Here is a 19,717-nt window from a genome sequence, read left to right on the forward strand (position 1 = left end):
ATTGTGCTACTCCTTCATGGAAAGCTTCTTTTGGTATTTTGAAATCACTAATGATTCAGAAATTTAAGGAAAAATGTATCTAGTTTGAAAATATTTAACTAAAGTAGTAATTTAAATTACGCTTTCATCTTTGTTTTTGCTAGTTCTTAAATAGGCAGGGTGAGATTTTCTCTGTACTGTCTATTTAAGGGTTTTCACAAAAAGCAATATTTCAAAAGAAAAATAATCTACCCGGCAAGTTCCAGGGAAGTGGGCACAATGTCTGTGGTATGCACAATGTAGTAAATATAAACACAACACAAAAACACAACACACACGGACACAAAAACACAACACAAGGCGCTGCCAGATACTATAACCAACACAGCACAGGCAGGCAAGTATCATATAGATGCTGTTGGATGTGATCCAGCCATAGTTAAGCACTATTTTATGTCTTTTTTAGTGTAGTAAATATAAAATTGTGAATTATACACCACCTTCGTGGATCTCACCAAGACTTTTGACACTGTCAGTTGCGAAGGTCTGTAGTGTATCATGTCAAAGTTTGGGTGCCCTGATAGATTCATCTTGATGGTACGTCAGTTCCATGATGGCATGACGGCTTGTGTTCTGGACGACTGAGAAGCTTCAGAGGTCTTTCCCATCAAACGGCATCAAGCAAAGGTGCATGTTAGCACCGACCCTGTTCAGTATAATGTTTTCAGCCATGCTGTCAGATGTATTCCAGAACAGTTCCTGAGTTAGCCTAAGATACAGGACTGATGGGAAACTGTTTAACCTGCGATGACTCCAGGCTGTCACCAAGATAGAGGAGTCTGTGCTACAAGACCTCCATTTGCTGATGACTGTGCCCTGAATGCTGGATCAGAGCAGAAAATGCAAGCCAACATGGACAAATTCGCAGCAGCATGTGACAACTTCAGCCTCATCAACACAAAGAAAACCAAAGTGATTCACAAGCCAGTTCCGAAAGCCCACCACCAAGAGCCCACCATCACAGTGAAGGGACAAAAGCTGAAAGCATATCAAGTCCCTGGATATCAATACTACCTCCTGAGAAATCCTGGCACAAGATCAATCAACATGGCGCATGTTGATCCACCAAGGCTGCCAGACATTTGGAGACAGAAGGACAATCATAGCACAAGAGAAGCGCGTACTCCGCAAAGCCAGAGCTGCTGCAACAGTGGTGCCCACATATGTTTGCCTGAAATGTGGCAGAACATTCCTTGCCCCTATTGGCCTTACCAGCCACTTGCAGACACACCATGGACAACCCACTACTGCTAGATGTCAAGGTCCTCTTTGAAAACAATGGACAAACATCAAATATAAATATATATTTTCCTGTATCTTAAGATAATAGAAATTTTGGCTGAATATTTTCCTTAATGCATTTAAATGAAGAAATTTGAGATTCAGATACACACACACACACACACACACACACACACACACACACACACACACTTTCCGCTGGGCCCTCAAGACTTTTTTATTTCAACAAGCCGGGCTGGCCTAACTTCTCCAATTGCTTAATTTTAATTTTAATTTTAAAAGGGGTATTTTAATTGTCGGGCCAAAATTGTTTAATATGTAGCCAGCAGACCCTTTGCTGCCCATTGGGAGACTAAGATAGATCTATTTCGGCCTTATAATCCTCCCTGTAAGGTACAATATTTGTTTTTCTTTCTTTTTCGTAGGTTTTATGTGTATTTCTCTTTAGCCAGGTTCTACCTACATAAACCAAGATATTATGCAGCCCTAGTTCAGTGAAATCACAATTCACTAGTTTCTGGGCTTTTTTTCTTCTGGCAGCCAGCAGACCCTTTGCTGCCCATTGGGAGACTAAGATAGATCTATTTCGGTCTTATAAGGCCTCATCAGTTAGCCACACCCTCATACATGAGATGAGGGGAAGATACATGAGATGAGGGTTGGCTATATATATACACACACACAGAGAGAGAATATTTACATTGAGATATAAAAGGTGTATTAATATGTTTTATTAAGGAATTATTTTTCACATTAATTTATGACATCACAATGCAAGTTCCTCTCATATACTTCTGTATGTAAGTATGATAAGAATTCCGTTGACAGTTGCAAAACAAAATGGCAGCTCAGAGCTGAAACTCCGAGGCTAGGAGGGAGATGTTTCGACATTTTCAAGAGTGTGGGGGTCAATTAACCATCCACAGACCCCCCTCCCAGCAAGCTGAGGTATTTTCGGCTCAATAGAGCTGTGGATGGAGCCCAAGGATAAAACCCGAGCCGAGCCCGAAGATCAGCTGTTTGTCAGTAAAAAGACTGAGGGCGGTGGGGAGGATGTCAACATCAAAGCCTGGCTGTCATGACCGGGTCAACCACTGAGTCTAATACAGCTGATGAAATGGTTGGTGAGACGGTGGCAACAGCGACTCCTGATAGGGTGTTGATAATGATGCCTGGGCTAATAGGCGCTGCATGTAGCAACATGGCGGCGATGATGTCTATGGCAAGGGGGGTTACCACAATGGCGAGGGGAATGGCGCTAATGGCAGCGACGGCGACGGCAACACCAGGAGGCTGCAAGGAAGCCCTTGTTGTTAATAGAGGAGAGGGCAATGCTGAAAAGGCTATAAATGTTAGGATCCCTTCAACTTCTAGGGATATGTTGCACTCCTCTTTCTTGAAACTCTGAGGACTTATTAAACTAATTGAACTAAGTAGCCTGAGCAAGGTGATGGATAGGGACTGAGGATTACAAACAGGAGATGATGACTTACTCTCCCCCTCAACTGTCCTTCTCTCCTTTATCAGATCTAGATCTGTTACGACCACTCAGCGTTAACTTGCAATCTTAGATCGATCTGCAGCTTTATTTACCACCTATTCCCCAAGATTACCCTGATTATTTATCCCTAAATACTTTGTCCAGTGGCTCTGCCTTACTTTTTTGATCTAATCCTCGGCCATCGCTGGTATCAGGACTGGAGGAGATACAGACATCGAGAGTCTTGGATTATGGGGAGATAGACCACCTTCTCTTTGTTTGTTTCAAATGGTTTGGTCGCTGTGAGAGGACGTCCCTTTGAGACCTCTACCCCCACCTCCTTTGGATGGACTTACTACAACCACAAGACTTCCCATCGTTGTGAGAGGGCAATGATGTTCCGATGTATTGACATTTGTAACATACTGGACTCCCTTTTACATCTATTTCCTCCCTTATTTTAAATTACCTGTCTTAACCATCTCTAACACTCTTAGAAGAAAATGATCCTTCATCTCTTTCAACTCACTCCTATCTTTGATGTATTCAACTGCGGAGCTCCTTGCACTGCGAGATTCCCCCCTCTCGCATGTCTGGCCCTCTCAGTTATCAAGGGCCGCCCTTGAGGACGGGTTTTGGAACCCTGAGAGGTGGTTTGCAAAAAACCGACGGCTTTGGGGTTTTTTAGATAAATCTTTAAGTTCTATTTTAAGGGGTTCTGGGAGGGATTGTGGGAATGGATCTGGGGGGATCCATAAATCCACTGAAAGGGGTAATGGGTCTGATAATCATGGTGGGGAGGATGGGGACAGAAATCTGACAAGGATGCAGGGGGATGAAGCTATGGGCATTAGTATAGTAAGTGGGAGGGGCAGATATGACGGCTGCAGGGGGCCATATTATGTTTCGGGAGTGCGCACTCGTTGTTTACGAGCGATTGCCCACTCCGACCCCCAAAGCACTGCTCGTTTCCCGGGTTGACCTGTTATGTAATGCCAGGTCAGTGGTAAATAAAGCCCCCCTCATTCATGATCTTATTTCAGAGGGGGGTGCTGACCTGGCAGGGATTACGGAGACCTGGTTAGGCCAGGAGGGAGGAGTTCCCCTTGTGGAAATGTGCCCACCAGGTTTCCATGCATTCCATCAGCCAAGGACTCAGGGAAGGGGTGGGGGAGTGGCAGCAATCATTAGAGAAAGTCTTTGCCCGAGGGAGGCCACTGTTCCTCAGATAGCCGGATGTGAATCCCTCCTTGTGAAGTGGGGTCGGGGGATTCAGATGGGCCTACTGATTGCGTACCTGGCTCCCTGCCACATAACAGCGGTCCTGCCTGAGCTGTTCGACATTATAGCCGGGGTGGCGGTGGAAACCTCCAGACTTATTGTTATGGGGGATTTTAACCTGCCATCCGCTGGTGAGATGTCGGAGACGGCTCGGGAGTTCATGGCTTCCATGATGGCCATGGACCTGACCCAGGTAGTTCAAGGCCCCACCCACTTGGGGAATCACACTCTGGACTTGATTTTTGTCTCTGATCAGTGGCTGAATGATCTAAGAATAGGGGATATAGACATCAAGCTCTTGTCATGGTCTGATCATTCTCTCCTTCACATGGACTTTCAAGTCACTTCCACCCACCGCAGGGAGACGGAACCAACCAAATTGGCGCCTGATGGACCCCGAAAGGTTCCTGATGGAGCTTGGGCCATTTCCTGAGACTCTGGCTCACAACTCGACTGAGGACCTGGTGGTCGCCTGGGACAGGGCGGCTACTGGGGCCTTGGACCGCGTTGTGCCTTTGCGGTCTCTGACCCGATGCCGATCTCGTCTAGCTCCTTGGTTTTCAGAGGAGCTGAGAGAGATGAAGCATCGGAAAAGATGCCTGGAGAGCGATTGGAGGACAAGCCGATCTGAATCTGACCGAACACAGGTGAGATCTTATATTAAGACCTACCTAGTGGCGATAAGAGCGGTGAAGTCTAGCTACTTCTCCGCTCTTATTGCATCTGCAGAGAACCGCCCAGCTGCGCTGTTTAGGGTGACCCGCTCCCTACTTCAGGTGGGGGTACGGGAAGATCCCTTAAAGGGTTGAGCTGAGGATTTTGTACAATTCCTGCATGATAAAGTCACTCAGATTCGGGAAGGCCTGGACTCTGATTGGGTAGATCCAGGGGAGGAGACGGGGGCAGGTCTTGAGAACGTTATCTGGGAAGAGTTTGACTCTGTGGCTCCTGAGGACGTGGACAGGATTCTGGGCAAGCTTAACGCTGCCACATGTTTATTGGACCCGTGTCCTCCTGGTTGGTACTGGCCTCCCGGGAGGTTACACGAGGCTGGCTCCAGGGGATTATAAATGCTTCTCTGAGTGAGGGTATCTTTCCCGCCGCCTTGAAAGAGGCGGTTGTGAAGCCCCTCCTCAAGAAGCCTTCCCTGGACCCGGCTATATTATCAAATTATCGTCCAGTCTTCAATCTTCGCTTTGTTGCGAAGGTTGTTGAGAGTGTGGTGGCGCGACAACTACCCCGATACCTGGATGAAGTTGTCTATCTGGATCCGTTCCAGTCGGGCTTCAGGTCACGATACAGCACGGAAATGGCATGGGTCGCATTGGTGGATGATCTCTGGAGGGCTCGGGATAGAGGTTGCTCCTCTATCCTGGTCCTATTAGATCTCTCAGCGGCTTTTGATACCATCGACCATGGTATCTTACTGCACCGGCTGGAGGGGTTAGGAATAGGGGGCACCGTGCTTCAGTGGTTCTCCTCCTTCCTCTCTGACCATTCGCAGTTTGTGTTGGCAGGGGGGCAGAGGTCGACCTCGAGGCACCTTATTTGTGGGGTACCGCAAGGGTCAGTCCTCTCACCCCTTCTGTTCAACATTTATGTAAAACCGCTAGGCGAGATCATCCGTGGTTTTGGGGTGAGTGTTCATCAGTATGCTAATGACACACAGCTATACATCTCCACCCCAAACCACCCCAATGATGCCCTTGCTGTGATGTCCCGTTGTCTGGAGGCCGTGCGGATCTGGATGGGGAGAAAGAAGCTCAGACTCAACCCCTCCAAGACCGAGTGGCTGTGGCTTCCGGCGTCCCGGTATAGTCAGCTGGTACCATCACTGACAATAGGGGATGAGATCTTGCTCCCCACAGAGAGGGCCCGCAACTTGGGTGTCCTCCTGGATTCACGGTTATCTTTAGAAGATCATTTGACGGCCGTGGCCAGGGGTGCCTTTTATCAGGTTCGCCTGATCCGCCAGTTGCGTCCCTTTCTGGATCGGGACGCCTTGCGCACGGTCACTCATGCCCTAGTTACCTCCCGTATGGACTACTGTAATGCTCTCTACATGGGGCTCCCCTTGAAAAGCACCCGGAGGCTCCAACTGGTCCAGAACATAGCCGCGCAGGTGATTATGGGCGCAGCTCGTTACGCCCATGTAACACCTCTCCTATGCGAGCTGCACTGGCTCCCAGTGGTCTTCCGGGTGCGATTCAAGGTGTTAGTTATCACCTTTAAAGCACTCCATGGCTTAGGACCTGGGTACCTACGAGACCGTCTTTTGCCACCAATAGCCTCCCACCGACCAGTTCGTTCTCACAGGGAGGGACTACTCAGGGTACCGTCAGTCAAATTATGTCAACTGGCGACTCCCAGGGGGAGGGCCTTCTCTGTGGGGGCTCCAACCCTTTGGAATGAACTGCCTCAGGAGATACGGAATATCCCTGATCTCCGTGCTTTCTGCCATGCCCTCAAGACCCTGATGTTCCAATAGGCGGGGCTAAACATACGAACATGTGAATGATTTTTTAAATGTTATCTAATTCTGGGTTTTATTTAATTGACCAAACTAAATAATAATTTTAATTAGCAATTTTATGATGTTTGTGTGTCTATATTTTTCTTGACTGTACACAGCCTTGAGTCCTACGGGAGAAAGGCGGTATAGAAATATATATTCCCAACTTTTCTGGATCCACAGACCACCAGTGGTAGCAGGCAGTGGCGGTGGTGGTAGGTAAGGGGATGCTTGTGCATGCAACTTAATCCCACCCATGCGCAAAATTAGCTTTGCAAGATTGCCACCATTTGTGTGGCCCAATTCCAGGCCACGGATCTGGGGTTAGGGACCCATGGTTTGTGTGATATTTTTTCCCCCAGAAGTTGCAGTAGCTTTTACATCTGAAAGCAATAGTGTCGAGGATTATTTTGAAAGCTAGTGCAATATATTGCTTGAGATATTGGACAGTTAGATTCAAGTTCTTACTTGAATAAGAAACTCATTTTGACCAGACACACACACACACACACACACACACACACACACACACACACACACACTATTCACAGAGCTATTGTGGGTGATATAGTGAGGGTTTTGTCCAAATATACTGTTTTGAGATCTGAGAGGAAAGTTGAGATATAAATGTAACTATAATAGATTTGAATTCAATGCATCTATGTGGATGGTTTGGAAAAAATAAAATGAGAAGGCTGTATGGAGAAATCTCTTTTAATTGAATAATGTTAGTGATTTTACATAGCTTACTGTTTTATGTCTGTCTTGCATATTGTGGGCAACAAAAGCGTATACCGTGAAATAGAAAATTACAGTTGTACATTGGTATTCCTGAAACATCATGTCTTGATCTCCCAAGGGAATTTTTCAACAAAAGATTTATGTTAATTGGTTTAGTACCGACATATCTGAACCTGCAAAAAATTAATAATTATTCTCTCCCTCTTTCTCTCTCCCTCCCTCCCTCCTATATATAAATATTAAAAGTGTGCCCAGAGAGATGGCTCTGCATCAGTGGTGAAATCTAAAATTTGTTACTACCGGTTCTGTGGGTGTGGCTTGGGGGGGGGGTAATGTGACTGGGTGAGTGTGGGCAATTTTTTTTTTTAACTTTTAAAACCATTTTTTCTACAACCTCTTCGGCCTTTTGCTTTCAAAAGGCTCTGACAATCCCAGCTGAGTTGCCTGATCAGCAGAAGCTTTTTTTCTTTTAAAAGCCTTTGACGATTCCAGCTGAGCCGTACCATCATCAGAAGCTTTTTTTCTAACTTTTAAAAGCCTTTTTTCAGCTGAAGAGGTTGTAGAAAAAAGTACTTTTAAAAGTAAAAAAAGAGCTTCTGATGATTGTGCGGCTCAGCTGGGCATTGGGGGGGGCAGGGATTTTTGCTACTGGTTCTCTGAACCACCCACCTCCATCGCTACCGGATCAGGTGATCCGGTCCGAACCGGGAGCATTTCACCCATGCTCTCGTGCCTCTTCTGGTACGCATGCCATAGGTTCGCCATCACGGCTCTATGCAATCACCCTTTTAAGATTGTTGTTCTAATAGGCTGTATGTCTATGAATAATCCCTTCATTTAATAGGCTCTAGGGTGGAAAAAGTTAGTACAACAAACAGCTAATTTTTCAAGAGGCAATCTTTTGTGAATTTTTCCCCATGCTTTTAGTGGGCTTTGGTTTTCAGAAGTTAATTTTTTGTTATGTGAGCTCAGGATGCAAGAATGAATATTGTATTCTTTCACATATTCATTGCTTGAGTAGTTTTATAGAATGGTCTATTATATTGGTATAGCAGTTAAACTCACTGAAATACTGTAAAGTGGCATAAAATGGTTATAACTTCCTTAACAATTTTAAGTTGTAGGCTAGAGCAGGATGTAACTTCGATCAAGAAAAAAGCAAACTAAAGAATGCTTCTCTTTCTATTATTAACTGTTGTCCTTTCATTTAAGTGTTAAATCTAAAAATTTGTAATTAACAGCTTTGTTATATGCTATCAGTGCCCCTGGGAAAAGAAGGCACTGCTCAAATTCTGGTGCATTGTGAATTTTCTGAATGTAAATCAAAGGCAGTGTCTGCTGCGGATGGCAGCCCCGATAGAGAGAAAATGCAGCTCTAATCAAAGCTATTCCCCACCCCTTCTTTCTTTCAGTCCCTTGAGATTTTATTCATTTTTCTCTTTGTTATTTATCTCTCTCTCCAAATTAAAGCCGGATGATGAAGTGACCACTGTTCAAGTGAAGGAACTGGACCAAGATGTGCTGGTGCTTAGGAGAGTGTTGTCACAGAGCCCAACCCCCATATCTGGGAGTGCCGAGAATGATTGGAGGTAAGAGTTTTTCCTTGGGTGCTCAGACTCAGCTGGAGTCATGCTGACGCAGAGCTCTCGGCAGCTGGCTGAATTCGGTTGCTGGCAACCAAAGTGAGAGGGCAGCATTGAGGGAATGTCATTTTCATTTGCCATACAGTATGGGAAGTTCGAGACTGAGGATCTTTGACCCTCACATAGAGAAGAAGGATTCTGCTTTGTTTCCAGGCAGAGAATTGCCTTTGCACACATTTGATGTGCCTTATTTTAAATATATTGATGAAGAAGATGAGGAAGATGAATGGAGCAGCCGTTCTCAGTCTTCAACAGAGGATGACTCTGTGGACTCTCTCCTTTCTGACAGATATGTTGTGGTGTCAGGGACACCAGAGAAGATTTTGGAGCATCTCCTGAATGACTTGCACCTGGAAGAAGTACAGGACAAAGACACAGGTACATTATAATAACATCATGCTCACGGAAAGCAGTTTCTCTGTATCCACTCATGTTCTTAGCAGACACAGTTGATCAGCTACTATGCAAATATGTATAACATGGTATTTTTCCTAGCAGCATTTTACTTAAAATTATTATAATTTTACAATGTTTTGGATAGTACTGTTTCAAATACATAGCATTCGTAGTAACATCTTATTATGTTAATATAGTGCATCATCTATATTTAACAATAAAAACATTAAACTTAAAAATGAGGGTTTTTTTTAAAAAAAAGTCTCATTAACTTTCAGTACCTATATATATCTTGATAGATAAAAGAAAACAATTTAGCAATGGGTGTGTGATAATGAGGCAATCAGAAGATAGCAAGCCGAGTTATATAGCTGTAGGATGTATAAGTCAGAAATTATTTAAAGTACTCCAAATCTACTTAGTTCCAACTGTTTCTTAATTTTTTAGTATTAATACATCACATAATGTACAACAGAATAACCTCCTTTAGTAATTGGCTGCCTCCAGCTAGAGATTGTACTTTTGTTTCAGCCTGGAGCAATTATTATATTGATCAGGCTGCTTGACGTGCAGGTTATTTTTCAGCTGTAATGCTGTCATCAACACTCTTTCGGTAGTTTATCAAGACCACCTACAATTTATTTACAGTTTTAATTAAAGCAGACGGTTATCTGTCCTGAAGCATTCCCTACACAGTTGAAGAAGGGTTGTGAAATACAGAAAGCTGGAAATGGAATTTATATTTTTATTGTTCTCAGAGGAAAGCTGTTTCCCAAATGGGATTGTTAAAAAATAAACACATTTGGAAGAATTAAAAAGATTAAAGTATAAATAACATTGACAAATTCCTGAGTCAGATTTTTCTAGCTGCAAATCAGTAGGACATAGTTAGGCATAAGATATTTGTGCTTATTATGTAGGTTTTCTAAATTATAAGAAAGAAAGAACTAGTGCTTGATTTATTGTACTGTTCACTGATCTACTTCTCTGTGAATAGGGATTAATACTTTGTGCATGGAAACCATGGCTGTTTAATAGCTGTACTTCCTCAGGCATAATCATAGTAATGTTGTATGTAATTTCTCTAGCACCAAATCATGTCAGGATTGCCTTAGCTAGACACCATGAATCCCACTGTGTTCTTAACATTTGAATATTTGTAGGAGATAATCTCTCCTATAGATTCCTGTTATATTTATTTGTGCATCTTTCACAAATCTTATAGAACACATTGGGCTTCCCAATAATTATGCATTATGTTTACTTGTTTTTAACATCTGAAAAAAGTACAAATTAATGTTCATTTCTCCAGTAACTCTTTGTTTCTTCCTGTTTCCCTTCCCATTTCTCACACTTATTCCAGTGCTTATTAATACTGTATGCTCTCTTTCCGGATTAAGGTGAAAAATAACTATCCAAGCATAATTGGCTGCAATGAAATACATTTATTGATATGCTTCCCTGAACATTTTTGCAAATATCTCTACCTCTCAAAAGAGATGACAGTGACAGGCTTGTTGTATGATCAGTGTAGCCCTAATAACAGTAAAAGAACACAAAATTTATGTATTAAAATAATTAAATAGCTGCGGTGGTTGACCTCAGTATATTTGTAGATGCAAACATAACAGCTGAAGTGTGAAAACTTACACAGCACATTTTGATGGTGATTGTACAGTAGCAATATCCCATATTAGCTATACTTCCTTCTAATAGAAGTAGTCCTTGATTTAGAACAATTCATTTAGTGACCGTTTGAAGTTACAGCAGCACTGAAAAACGTGACTTATGACCATTTTTTACACTTACAACCATTGCAGTATTTCTGATCACATGATCAAAATTCAGATGCTTGCCAACTGACCCATATTTATGATGGTTACAGGGTCTCAGAGTTATGTGATTCCCCTTTTGCAACCTTCTGAGAAGCAAGATCAGTGGGGAAGCCAGATTCACTTAGCAACCATGTTAACTGTGGAAATTAAGAACTGCAGTGATGCACTTAACAACTGTGGCAAGAAAGATCATAAAATGGGGGCAAAACTCACTTAACAGCAGAAATGTCTCACTTAACAGGATAAGGATATGAATAAATGGGGACGGTAGGACAGGGACAGTAGGCATGTTGGAGTGCTTATGCATGCCCCTTAAAGATCTCTTAGGAATGGGGTGAGGTCAACAGTAAATAATCTAAGGTTAAAGTTATGGGGGTTTGAGGAAGTAACAATGTAGTCAGGTAGTTCATTCCAGGCATTGACCACTCTGTTGCTGAAGTCGTATTTTCTGCAATCGAGTTTTGAGTGGTTTACTTTAAGTTTGTATCTATTGTGTGCTCGTGTATTATTGTGTTGAAGCTGAAGTAGTCATTGACAGATAGGACGTTGTAGCAGATAATTTTCTGAACTATGCTTAGGTCAGACCGAAGATGGCATAGTTCTAAATTGTCTAATCCCAAAATTTGAAGCCTGGCGGCATATGGTATTCTTTTTGTAAGCAGAGGCTGGAGTACTTTTCTCGTGAAATACCTCTAGACTCACTCAATTGTATTAATGTCCAATATACAATGTGGGTTCCAGGCAAGTGAGCTGTATTCGAGAATTGAAATTTGCTAGTAAAATACTAACCTTTAGGAAGCTTTCAGCTGGATGATAGACCTGAACCCTTAAATGATAGCAATAGCATTTAGACTTATATACTGTCCCATAATGCTTTACAGTACTCTCTGGGCAAGTTACAATTTACAAGCATACACCCCGAACAATCTGGGTCATCATCTTACCAATCTTACAAGTATGGAAGGCTGAGTTAACCTTGAGCTCTGTCAGGTTCGAACTCCTGACTATGGGCAGAGTTTGCTTGCAGTGCTGTACTTTAAACACTCTGCCATAGGAGCTCCTAAATGATGAACTGGATGCAACTGTTGAGAAGGTATTAGAAGGCATTCTTCAGACTCCTTTGGCTTTTTAGCTTCATTAGAGACTAATTTGCTGTTCCTTTGGTTTATTTGTATTATGCCTTTTCATACATTCATTCTCTGCTTATGTTGCATGGCCTTCTTGGGAAAGAACCCAACTACCGATCACACAGAATGTTATCTGATTATTTCCTGACAGCCTGATGATGTTTTTGAAGCATTTTATCCTTTTTGTTTCTCAGTGATTTATGCAATTTGAGATTTACCTTTTACTTTACTTTACTTTACTTTACTTTTTACTTTTATTTGATTTATATACCACCCTACTCCCAAAGGACTCAGAGCGGTGAACAGCCAACAATAATACATACATACAAAATTTAAAAAGCAGAGATAAAATCGAATTAAATAGTTTGGCCCAGACAGATTTAAAACCCCAATTAATTTAAAACAAATTTAAACTTTGAATATTAAAAATACTAAAAATATTAAAAAATATTAAAAATGTTTAAAAAGAGGGAGAAAGTTAGGCCAGGCCCGCCTGGTGAAATAAAAAGGTGCCCCCACAGAGAAGGCTCTCACCCTGGGAGCCGCAAGTCGACATTGTTTGGCCGACGGCACCCAGAAGAGCCCCTCTCTATGAGAGCGTACCGGCCGGTGGGAGGCTATTGGTGGTAGTAGGTGGTCCCGCAAGTACCCAGGTCCTGAGCCATGGAGTGCTTTAAAGGTGGTAACCAAAACCTTAAAATAGCAAATGAGTACATACAATATATAATAAACTTAAGCCAGAGTTGTACCACCAGTTTATCTTTTGGAAATCTTTTAGACAATATTTAGCTCAATATTTATACTAATATATAATTCCAAAAAGTTTACTAGATCAAATCTGTGCAATCTTTTTACATGTTCATAGTATGACATAGTAGATAAATTCATAGTATTTTTCCAGCAAATTTATGAATAAGATATAGAAAGTCATAAAAAGTTAAGAGTTATTCACATAACTCAATTTTAACTATTTTGATAGATGGTAGTTTTTAAAACCTTGCGTAAAAGTCATTCATTGTTGGGGCCCCAATTTGTTTAATTACAAATATTAGATATTAGAAAATCCAAATAAATAAACTGTCATTAAGTTATTAATATTTACTGTTTCAAGTTCATGCTTTGAAAAAAATTGAAAGTCTTTGATTCTTGATCTTTTACACTATTCCTTGATCAGTGTTTTTCCACATGCAGTTAAATTTATTCATTATAAGAAATGAAAGGGGAGAGGATTAGAGATTGATGTAAACTAGCTGCCACATGAACTTATAGTTGGCTTAAAGAATTGAAGACGTCCACTCAACCAAAAGGATTCTAAAGCATCTTTTTGTGTTTGAATCTAAAGCCCTAATGAAAAACCTGTCACCACTGATTGTATTTGGAAGAGAAAAGGCTTGAAGTCTTAGATGAAAGAAGTTCAAAGGTTTTTCATAACCTTGCTATGTTTTATCAGATACAACCAGTTATAGTACAAGAAGAATATATATATGATCTACTGTATATCATCTTTAATTCAAATCAAATGAATATTTTTATAATATTTAGTACTATGTAAGTTTCTTATAAGATACTAGTAAGATACAGCAGATTTTCCTAAAAATCTTTGAGAAAATTATTTCAGCTTTAAACTTGATGAATAAATAAATAAATTAAAATAAAATAAATATGAGAATTCTTTGTGATAAGGCATTTTGTTTAAATCTGTTTTAGCAAACATACAAGGCCATGATCTGTGTTTTGTATTACACATCCACTAAAATTAGTTCTCTAAATAGTAATATTTTAAAATGGTTATGGTGGAATAGTAGGCAAACTAGTACATACTGTAGCTTCATTTTTTTTAAAGAAATCAAAATAGTGAATCCCATTAGTTTGTTGAGCAGATTGTATAAATTGATACCAGGTATAAGAAATTCAATAATTTTCTGTTCTTAACCGCTATATTTATTCCACACACAAAAAATCACAAAATATTTTGCATCAGTGAGAAATTGCTTACTGAGATATAACACAACAACAAAGAAGTTTGTAGTATCCTATGGATAGGATAATTTTCAGGTATTCTTTCTTCATCTGTTTGGGTTAAAGTGTGGGTAAAAAATAATTGAAAATGGATATTTTATTTCTGCTTATTTGTGAATTTGTATTTCCTTTTATTTATGAATGTATACATCACAAGTTTCTGTTTTTTTCTTTTATTTATTTATTTGCATCTTACCCTTATTATTTTGATAACTAACTCAAGGAAGGTGAGGAACATACCTAATACTCCTCCTTCCTCCAATTTCCCTCACAATAACCCTGTGAGGTGGGTTGAGTTGTGTTGAGAGAGAGGGACCGGTCCAACATTCCCCAGTTGGCTTTCATGGTTAAGGCAGGACCTGAATTCATGGTCTTCCACTTTCTAGTTTGGTGCCTTAACCACTAAACCAAACTGGCTTTCTCTTATTTTTTGCTTTCATTCCAGTTAATTTCTTTGGAAATTGCAAATATTCATGATGATTTAAAAAGGGAGAAAGGAAAAAAATGTTTATATGCTCGATGAGTGGGCATTGAATTGAGCTATACACTTCAATGCGACGTTCTTAGTACTGTCTGATCTTGGTTGTTTCGTTGCAGGCATTTTGTTGTCCAACATCAAGACAGTTGTTACTTAGGTGGTTAATGAATTGTCTGCAAGCAAACACTCAAGTTCAGACTGCACCAAAAGCTCATAATTCAACTCTGAGCTGCAGATATTTATCTTTTCTATTGGAACAGTTCAATGTATTGTGATTGCCACATTGGATCACACTGTAGGTTGATTAGATCTGGCACTGACTGAATAGAGAAATGCTTCAATTTCATTGAGTAAATGGCAACTCTGAATCAAGCAGATCTCATTTGCCAGAAAGGGAATCATAATAAGTTACAGCATCATAGTGTGTATACAAAATTCCACTCTTGATATCTATGTTTCAATCTGATTATGCCTCCTTTTGCGATATTTAAGGAACTGGATGCCAAATAGATTGTAATTCAGTTCTTTTAATCATCTTGTGTATTGTGAATATGCTTCATTTCTGAGCTGCAGCTTGACTCCAATATACTGATGTATATTTTATATACATAAGCAAAATGTGTACAGAAACTGCTGTGTCAGAAATTGTGGGATTTTAAATTGATACATTAGATGTATACACAAATTTAATCGTAATCTTTATTATGAGGGAAACAGTGGCTAAGACTGAGCTTGTCGATTGAAAGGTCGGCAGTTCAGTGGTTCGAATCCCTTGTGCTGTGTAATGGGGTGAGCTCCTGTTACTTGTCCCAGCTTCTGCCAACCTAGCAGTTCGAAAGCATGTAAAAAATGCAAGTAGAAAAATAGGGACCATCTTTGGTGGGAAGGTAACAGTGTTCCGTGTACCTTTGGCGTTTAGTCATGCTAGCCACATGACCACGGAGACGTCTTCGGACAGCTCTGGCTCTTCTGCTTTGAAACGGAGATGAGCACCACCCTCTAGAGTCAGGAACGATTAGCACATATATGTGAGGGGAATCTTTACCTTTACTAATCTTTATTATACTTATCCAAATAATAGATGAAGCTCTCTGCCTAATTTTATAGATAATGAGACTGTACTTGTGCTATCAGAAAGCTTGTGTGTCATCAGTAAAAATTCAAGGTTAGAACAGAATTTTAATAAATTGATCCTTATTTCTGGCTTTGCCAATAATGTGGCAATGTGATTTACCTTAATAACATCAATCTTATCTGGATTCTGATTATGCCAAGTTTGAAGTTTTTCCATAAAGAACAGAAGTCTTTCTTTTCTTTTCATGTTGTCTTATATAGTGTTATTAATTAAACTATGTGTTCTTATGTATTTAATTTAGTTATTATAATAACTGATTACAGAGTTCTCTTGGTTTGAGACAGGAATATGACAATACTGCAATTTAATCCACAATATGTTAAAACAATTATGAACCTGTCTAAATGTCTGTATGTCAGTTGCATATGTGAATAAAAAACCTATTCAGTTTGCTGCTTTATTTATGACGTTTTTAAATTTCTTATAATATTAAATGATTGTTAGTAAACTTATGCAGAGAAAAATCCAGTTGTCTTTTTTCAGACCCTACTGTCATTCTGTCAGCATTTTATATATAAAGGTTGTTTTTTGTTTTCAGAGATGCATCCATTCACATCCAGAATCCACAAATTAGACTGAATGGTGTATTGATACTGTAATGGCCAAAATCCAAATTATTTACCTATTATCAATGTATAATTTCATCCAGATTTATTGAAAGGAGACATTATTGCTTATTAATATAAAGGGTTTCATAATAGTCTGTTGAAGTAGAATTCAGATTTTGACTAGGTAAAACGATTTCAAATAGACATGCAGGATAACTGAGTACAGATAGTCCTCAACTCACGACCACAACTGAGCCCAAAATTTATGCTGCTAAGTGAGAAATTTGTTAAGTGAATTTTGCCCTATTTTATGACTTTTCTTGTCACATTTGTTAAGTGAATCACTGTAGTTGTTAAATCAGTAACATGGTTGTTAAGTGAATCTGGTTCCCCCCTCCTTTTTTTTTTAAAAAAAATTGATTTATATGCCACCCTTCTCCGGAGACTCGGCGCCTTACAATGCATTGACTTTGTTTGTCAGAAGGTCGCAAAAGGGGATCGCATGACCAAGGGATACTGCAACTGTCATAAATGTGAGTCAGTTGTCAAGCATCTGAATGTAAATCACATGACTGGGGATGCTGCAATGGTCATAAGTGTGAAAAATGGTCATAAGTCACATTTTTCAGTGCTATTGCAACTTTGAACAGTCACTAAGTGAATTGTTATAAATTGAGGATTACTATCCCCATTAAATGCCATGATGGTCCTTTGGATTATGAAAATGTTAGAATCGCCCTCAGTGTGACTGAGCTGAAAAATAAAGGTGATTGAAAAATTCAGATAGCTAATTGAGATATTTAGGATAATTGGAATATTGTATCTTTCATATCAGGTCAATTGCCTTGAAGTTGTCATTGCCTCTTTCTAAAGCACTTAGTTAAACCTTTGAATGAGAAGTTGCTGTGGTCATTTAAAAGACTGCTATTCCCTGTGGTCTTTGGCCCTTTACATTTCTCTGATATTGCAATTAACCAGAGATGGTTGAATATTAACATGGCTGAAAAGTTTTAGTTGTACAGGTACAATTGTCTTGTTAATTAAAACAAATTTGCTGATTTGATATGTAACTTTCATTTATATATTTTAATGTTCCTATGCTTAAAATACTGCATGAACCGTTTTAAGAGAGAAATCATTGGAAAAGGGATGTCCTTTGTTTTGAAATTCAGCATATGTATCGTTATTCATATTAACCAACATTCCAAGTTGGAGCAAGTTTCATATATAAATACAACAGATTGTAGAACATATCCCTTTTCATCTTTCAGCTATTTATAGTTGGTGATTGAGAATTTTCAAAGCTGCAAGGAATCTTTTTGGGCTTTGAAAACACCAGTTTACTTGATTCATCATAAATAAAAATACTGCAGGATATAAGAATAATGAATACACCAAATAACAGAACAAAACCTTACTTTTAAGCAGAGAATACAACTCCGTTACTGTGTTCATTGTGCACATTTGTTTCAGTGTTTCCAGTGTTTTCTGTACTCAAAGGTTTTTAGTACAAAGATTTTCTTGTTTCTGATGTTTTCTGTGAAAAATAAAAGACTATATTCATTTCCCTCCCAAAGCATGTGAAAGATGGCAAAGTTAAAAAAGCATCCCTTTGCAATGTTTCCAGCCATTTCTTCCATCTGAAATTGTCTATACATAGGTTTTAAATTTAACCACCTTTTTGTAGATCATTATCTCAATTTTGTCAGTTGGAGATAAAATATTTTCTAACATACATGTCCACAATTTTTCAGAGATTTGTTTTTTGAGTTAGCATACATACATATATTGGCATGCTTTTCATACCTATCTTATGGTTTTTATTGTTCAAAGTGAGTAATCATCAACAGAAAATTCTCAAATTGCTTAAAGATTTAATAATTCAGTAAACTTATGATTTCTTTCTTGGTTCATGTAGCCTTATTATCATCAGAATTTGGACTGATATATTAGCTGTGTTACTGTCTGTCTATTTATTTGTTAAATGTATTTGCTGACTATCTCGTTCCAAAATGACTGTATAGCAGGCAGAGTTTCAATCCGTTTTTCGTTTTAATCTTTTAGAGCCAAAGTGTTAAAATGAAATACATTAAGCTTATTTTATTTTGGACTTTAAAAAAAGGACGTAAAATTGTTCTGTTGTATTTTGGAAACTTGCTACTGAGCTTTGTTGATTTGAGTTTTGGGGATTCCTGGACTGCAAAAAACAAACAAAAAAACAAAACAAAAACAAAAACAGGAGTTTTCAAGAATGTTGCAATTTGCTCTTTCTGATGAAATGATTGGTACCATATAACAAGATTATATATCCCTTTTCTTGTCAGGTTTCTTGTCACTTTTTTTTTTTAACCAATCATCATTATTTCAGACTAGTTCTGGTTAAAAGTACATTAAAAACTTCAAAGTCCCACTTCTGCTGTGTTTGATCAGATGCAGATGCAACAATTCAGATGCAACAATTTTAAACCCAAGTTAGGTTGAATTTTGCACAGAAAGTATTCAGCTCCCTGGTAATTGCTGGAAATAATACATTCATCTGGATGGAGAGCCTGAACTAGTCATTGGACTGAATATTGTATACTTTTAAATACACGAGACTACTGAGGAATATGTATTCAAGAAAGGAAGTGCATATTAATTTTCAGAATTATAGTTAATGCAGTAAAGGACACACTTTTATGAAAAGGAAATCTTGTTATATATCTTAGAAACTGTAAAACTTGAGATGGTTTAGCCAAAATATATCTAAATGTGCTGCAATAAAATCTAAAAAATCTTTATTAAAAGTGGTTGACAAAGGAGGAAAATATAGTAGCTAGTTATTTTACAATTATTTTACAACTACAACTTATTTTACAAATAATTTTACAGTATTGTACAGTAATGTTTACATAACATTAAAATAATGGACTATATCTTTAATTCCAAGTACTATCCTAAGATTAAAACCTTCAATCAGAGTGTTACCAAGAAAATTGTGTGCCTTTCACAAGAAGTCCTATATAGGTACCATTCTATATAGGATATCTCATGAAATCTCAAAGTACAAAGAGGTTCTTTGGGAACTATATATCTAAGCTCCAAGAAGTTAGACTTTCATCAATTAAAGTAAGCACTTTGAATTTTCCTTGGAGACAAAAAGGAAGTAGGGCATAGGCTTGCAGATGTTATCTAATTAATTATAGTGGAAAGTTTAGTAGTAATGATTCTGAACTAGGTTTATATTTAAGTCTTCAAAGAT

General features: G+C 39.1%; 1 protein-coding gene across 3 annotated transcripts in view; it reads left to right on the forward strand.

Annotated features, from left to right (window-relative positions):
- Nucleotides 1–19,717, forward strand: part of RAPGEF5 (Rap guanine nucleotide exchange factor 5) — a 135,423-nt gene that overhangs the window by 82,700 nt on the left and 33,006 nt on the right. For 2 of the 3 annotated variants that reach the window (XM_034402445.2, XM_087892702.1), the window contains 2 exons: nt 8,766–8,884; nt 9,228–9,316. In XM_034402445.2, coding sequence (XP_034258336.2) covers nt 8,766–8,884; nt 9,228–9,316 — 208 coding nt within the window. The remainder of the gene's footprint in view (nt 1–8,765; nt 8,885–9,227; nt 9,317–19,717) is intronic. The other variant, XM_087892703.1, reaches the window with a different exon arrangement.

This window comes from Pantherophis guttatus, chromosome 4 (genome assembly GCF_059756535.1).
Source record: "Pantherophis guttatus breed Tessera chromosome 4, ASM5975653v1, whole genome shotgun sequence".
NCBI lineage: Eukaryota > Metazoa > Chordata > Lepidosauria > Squamata > Colubridae > Pantherophis > Pantherophis guttatus.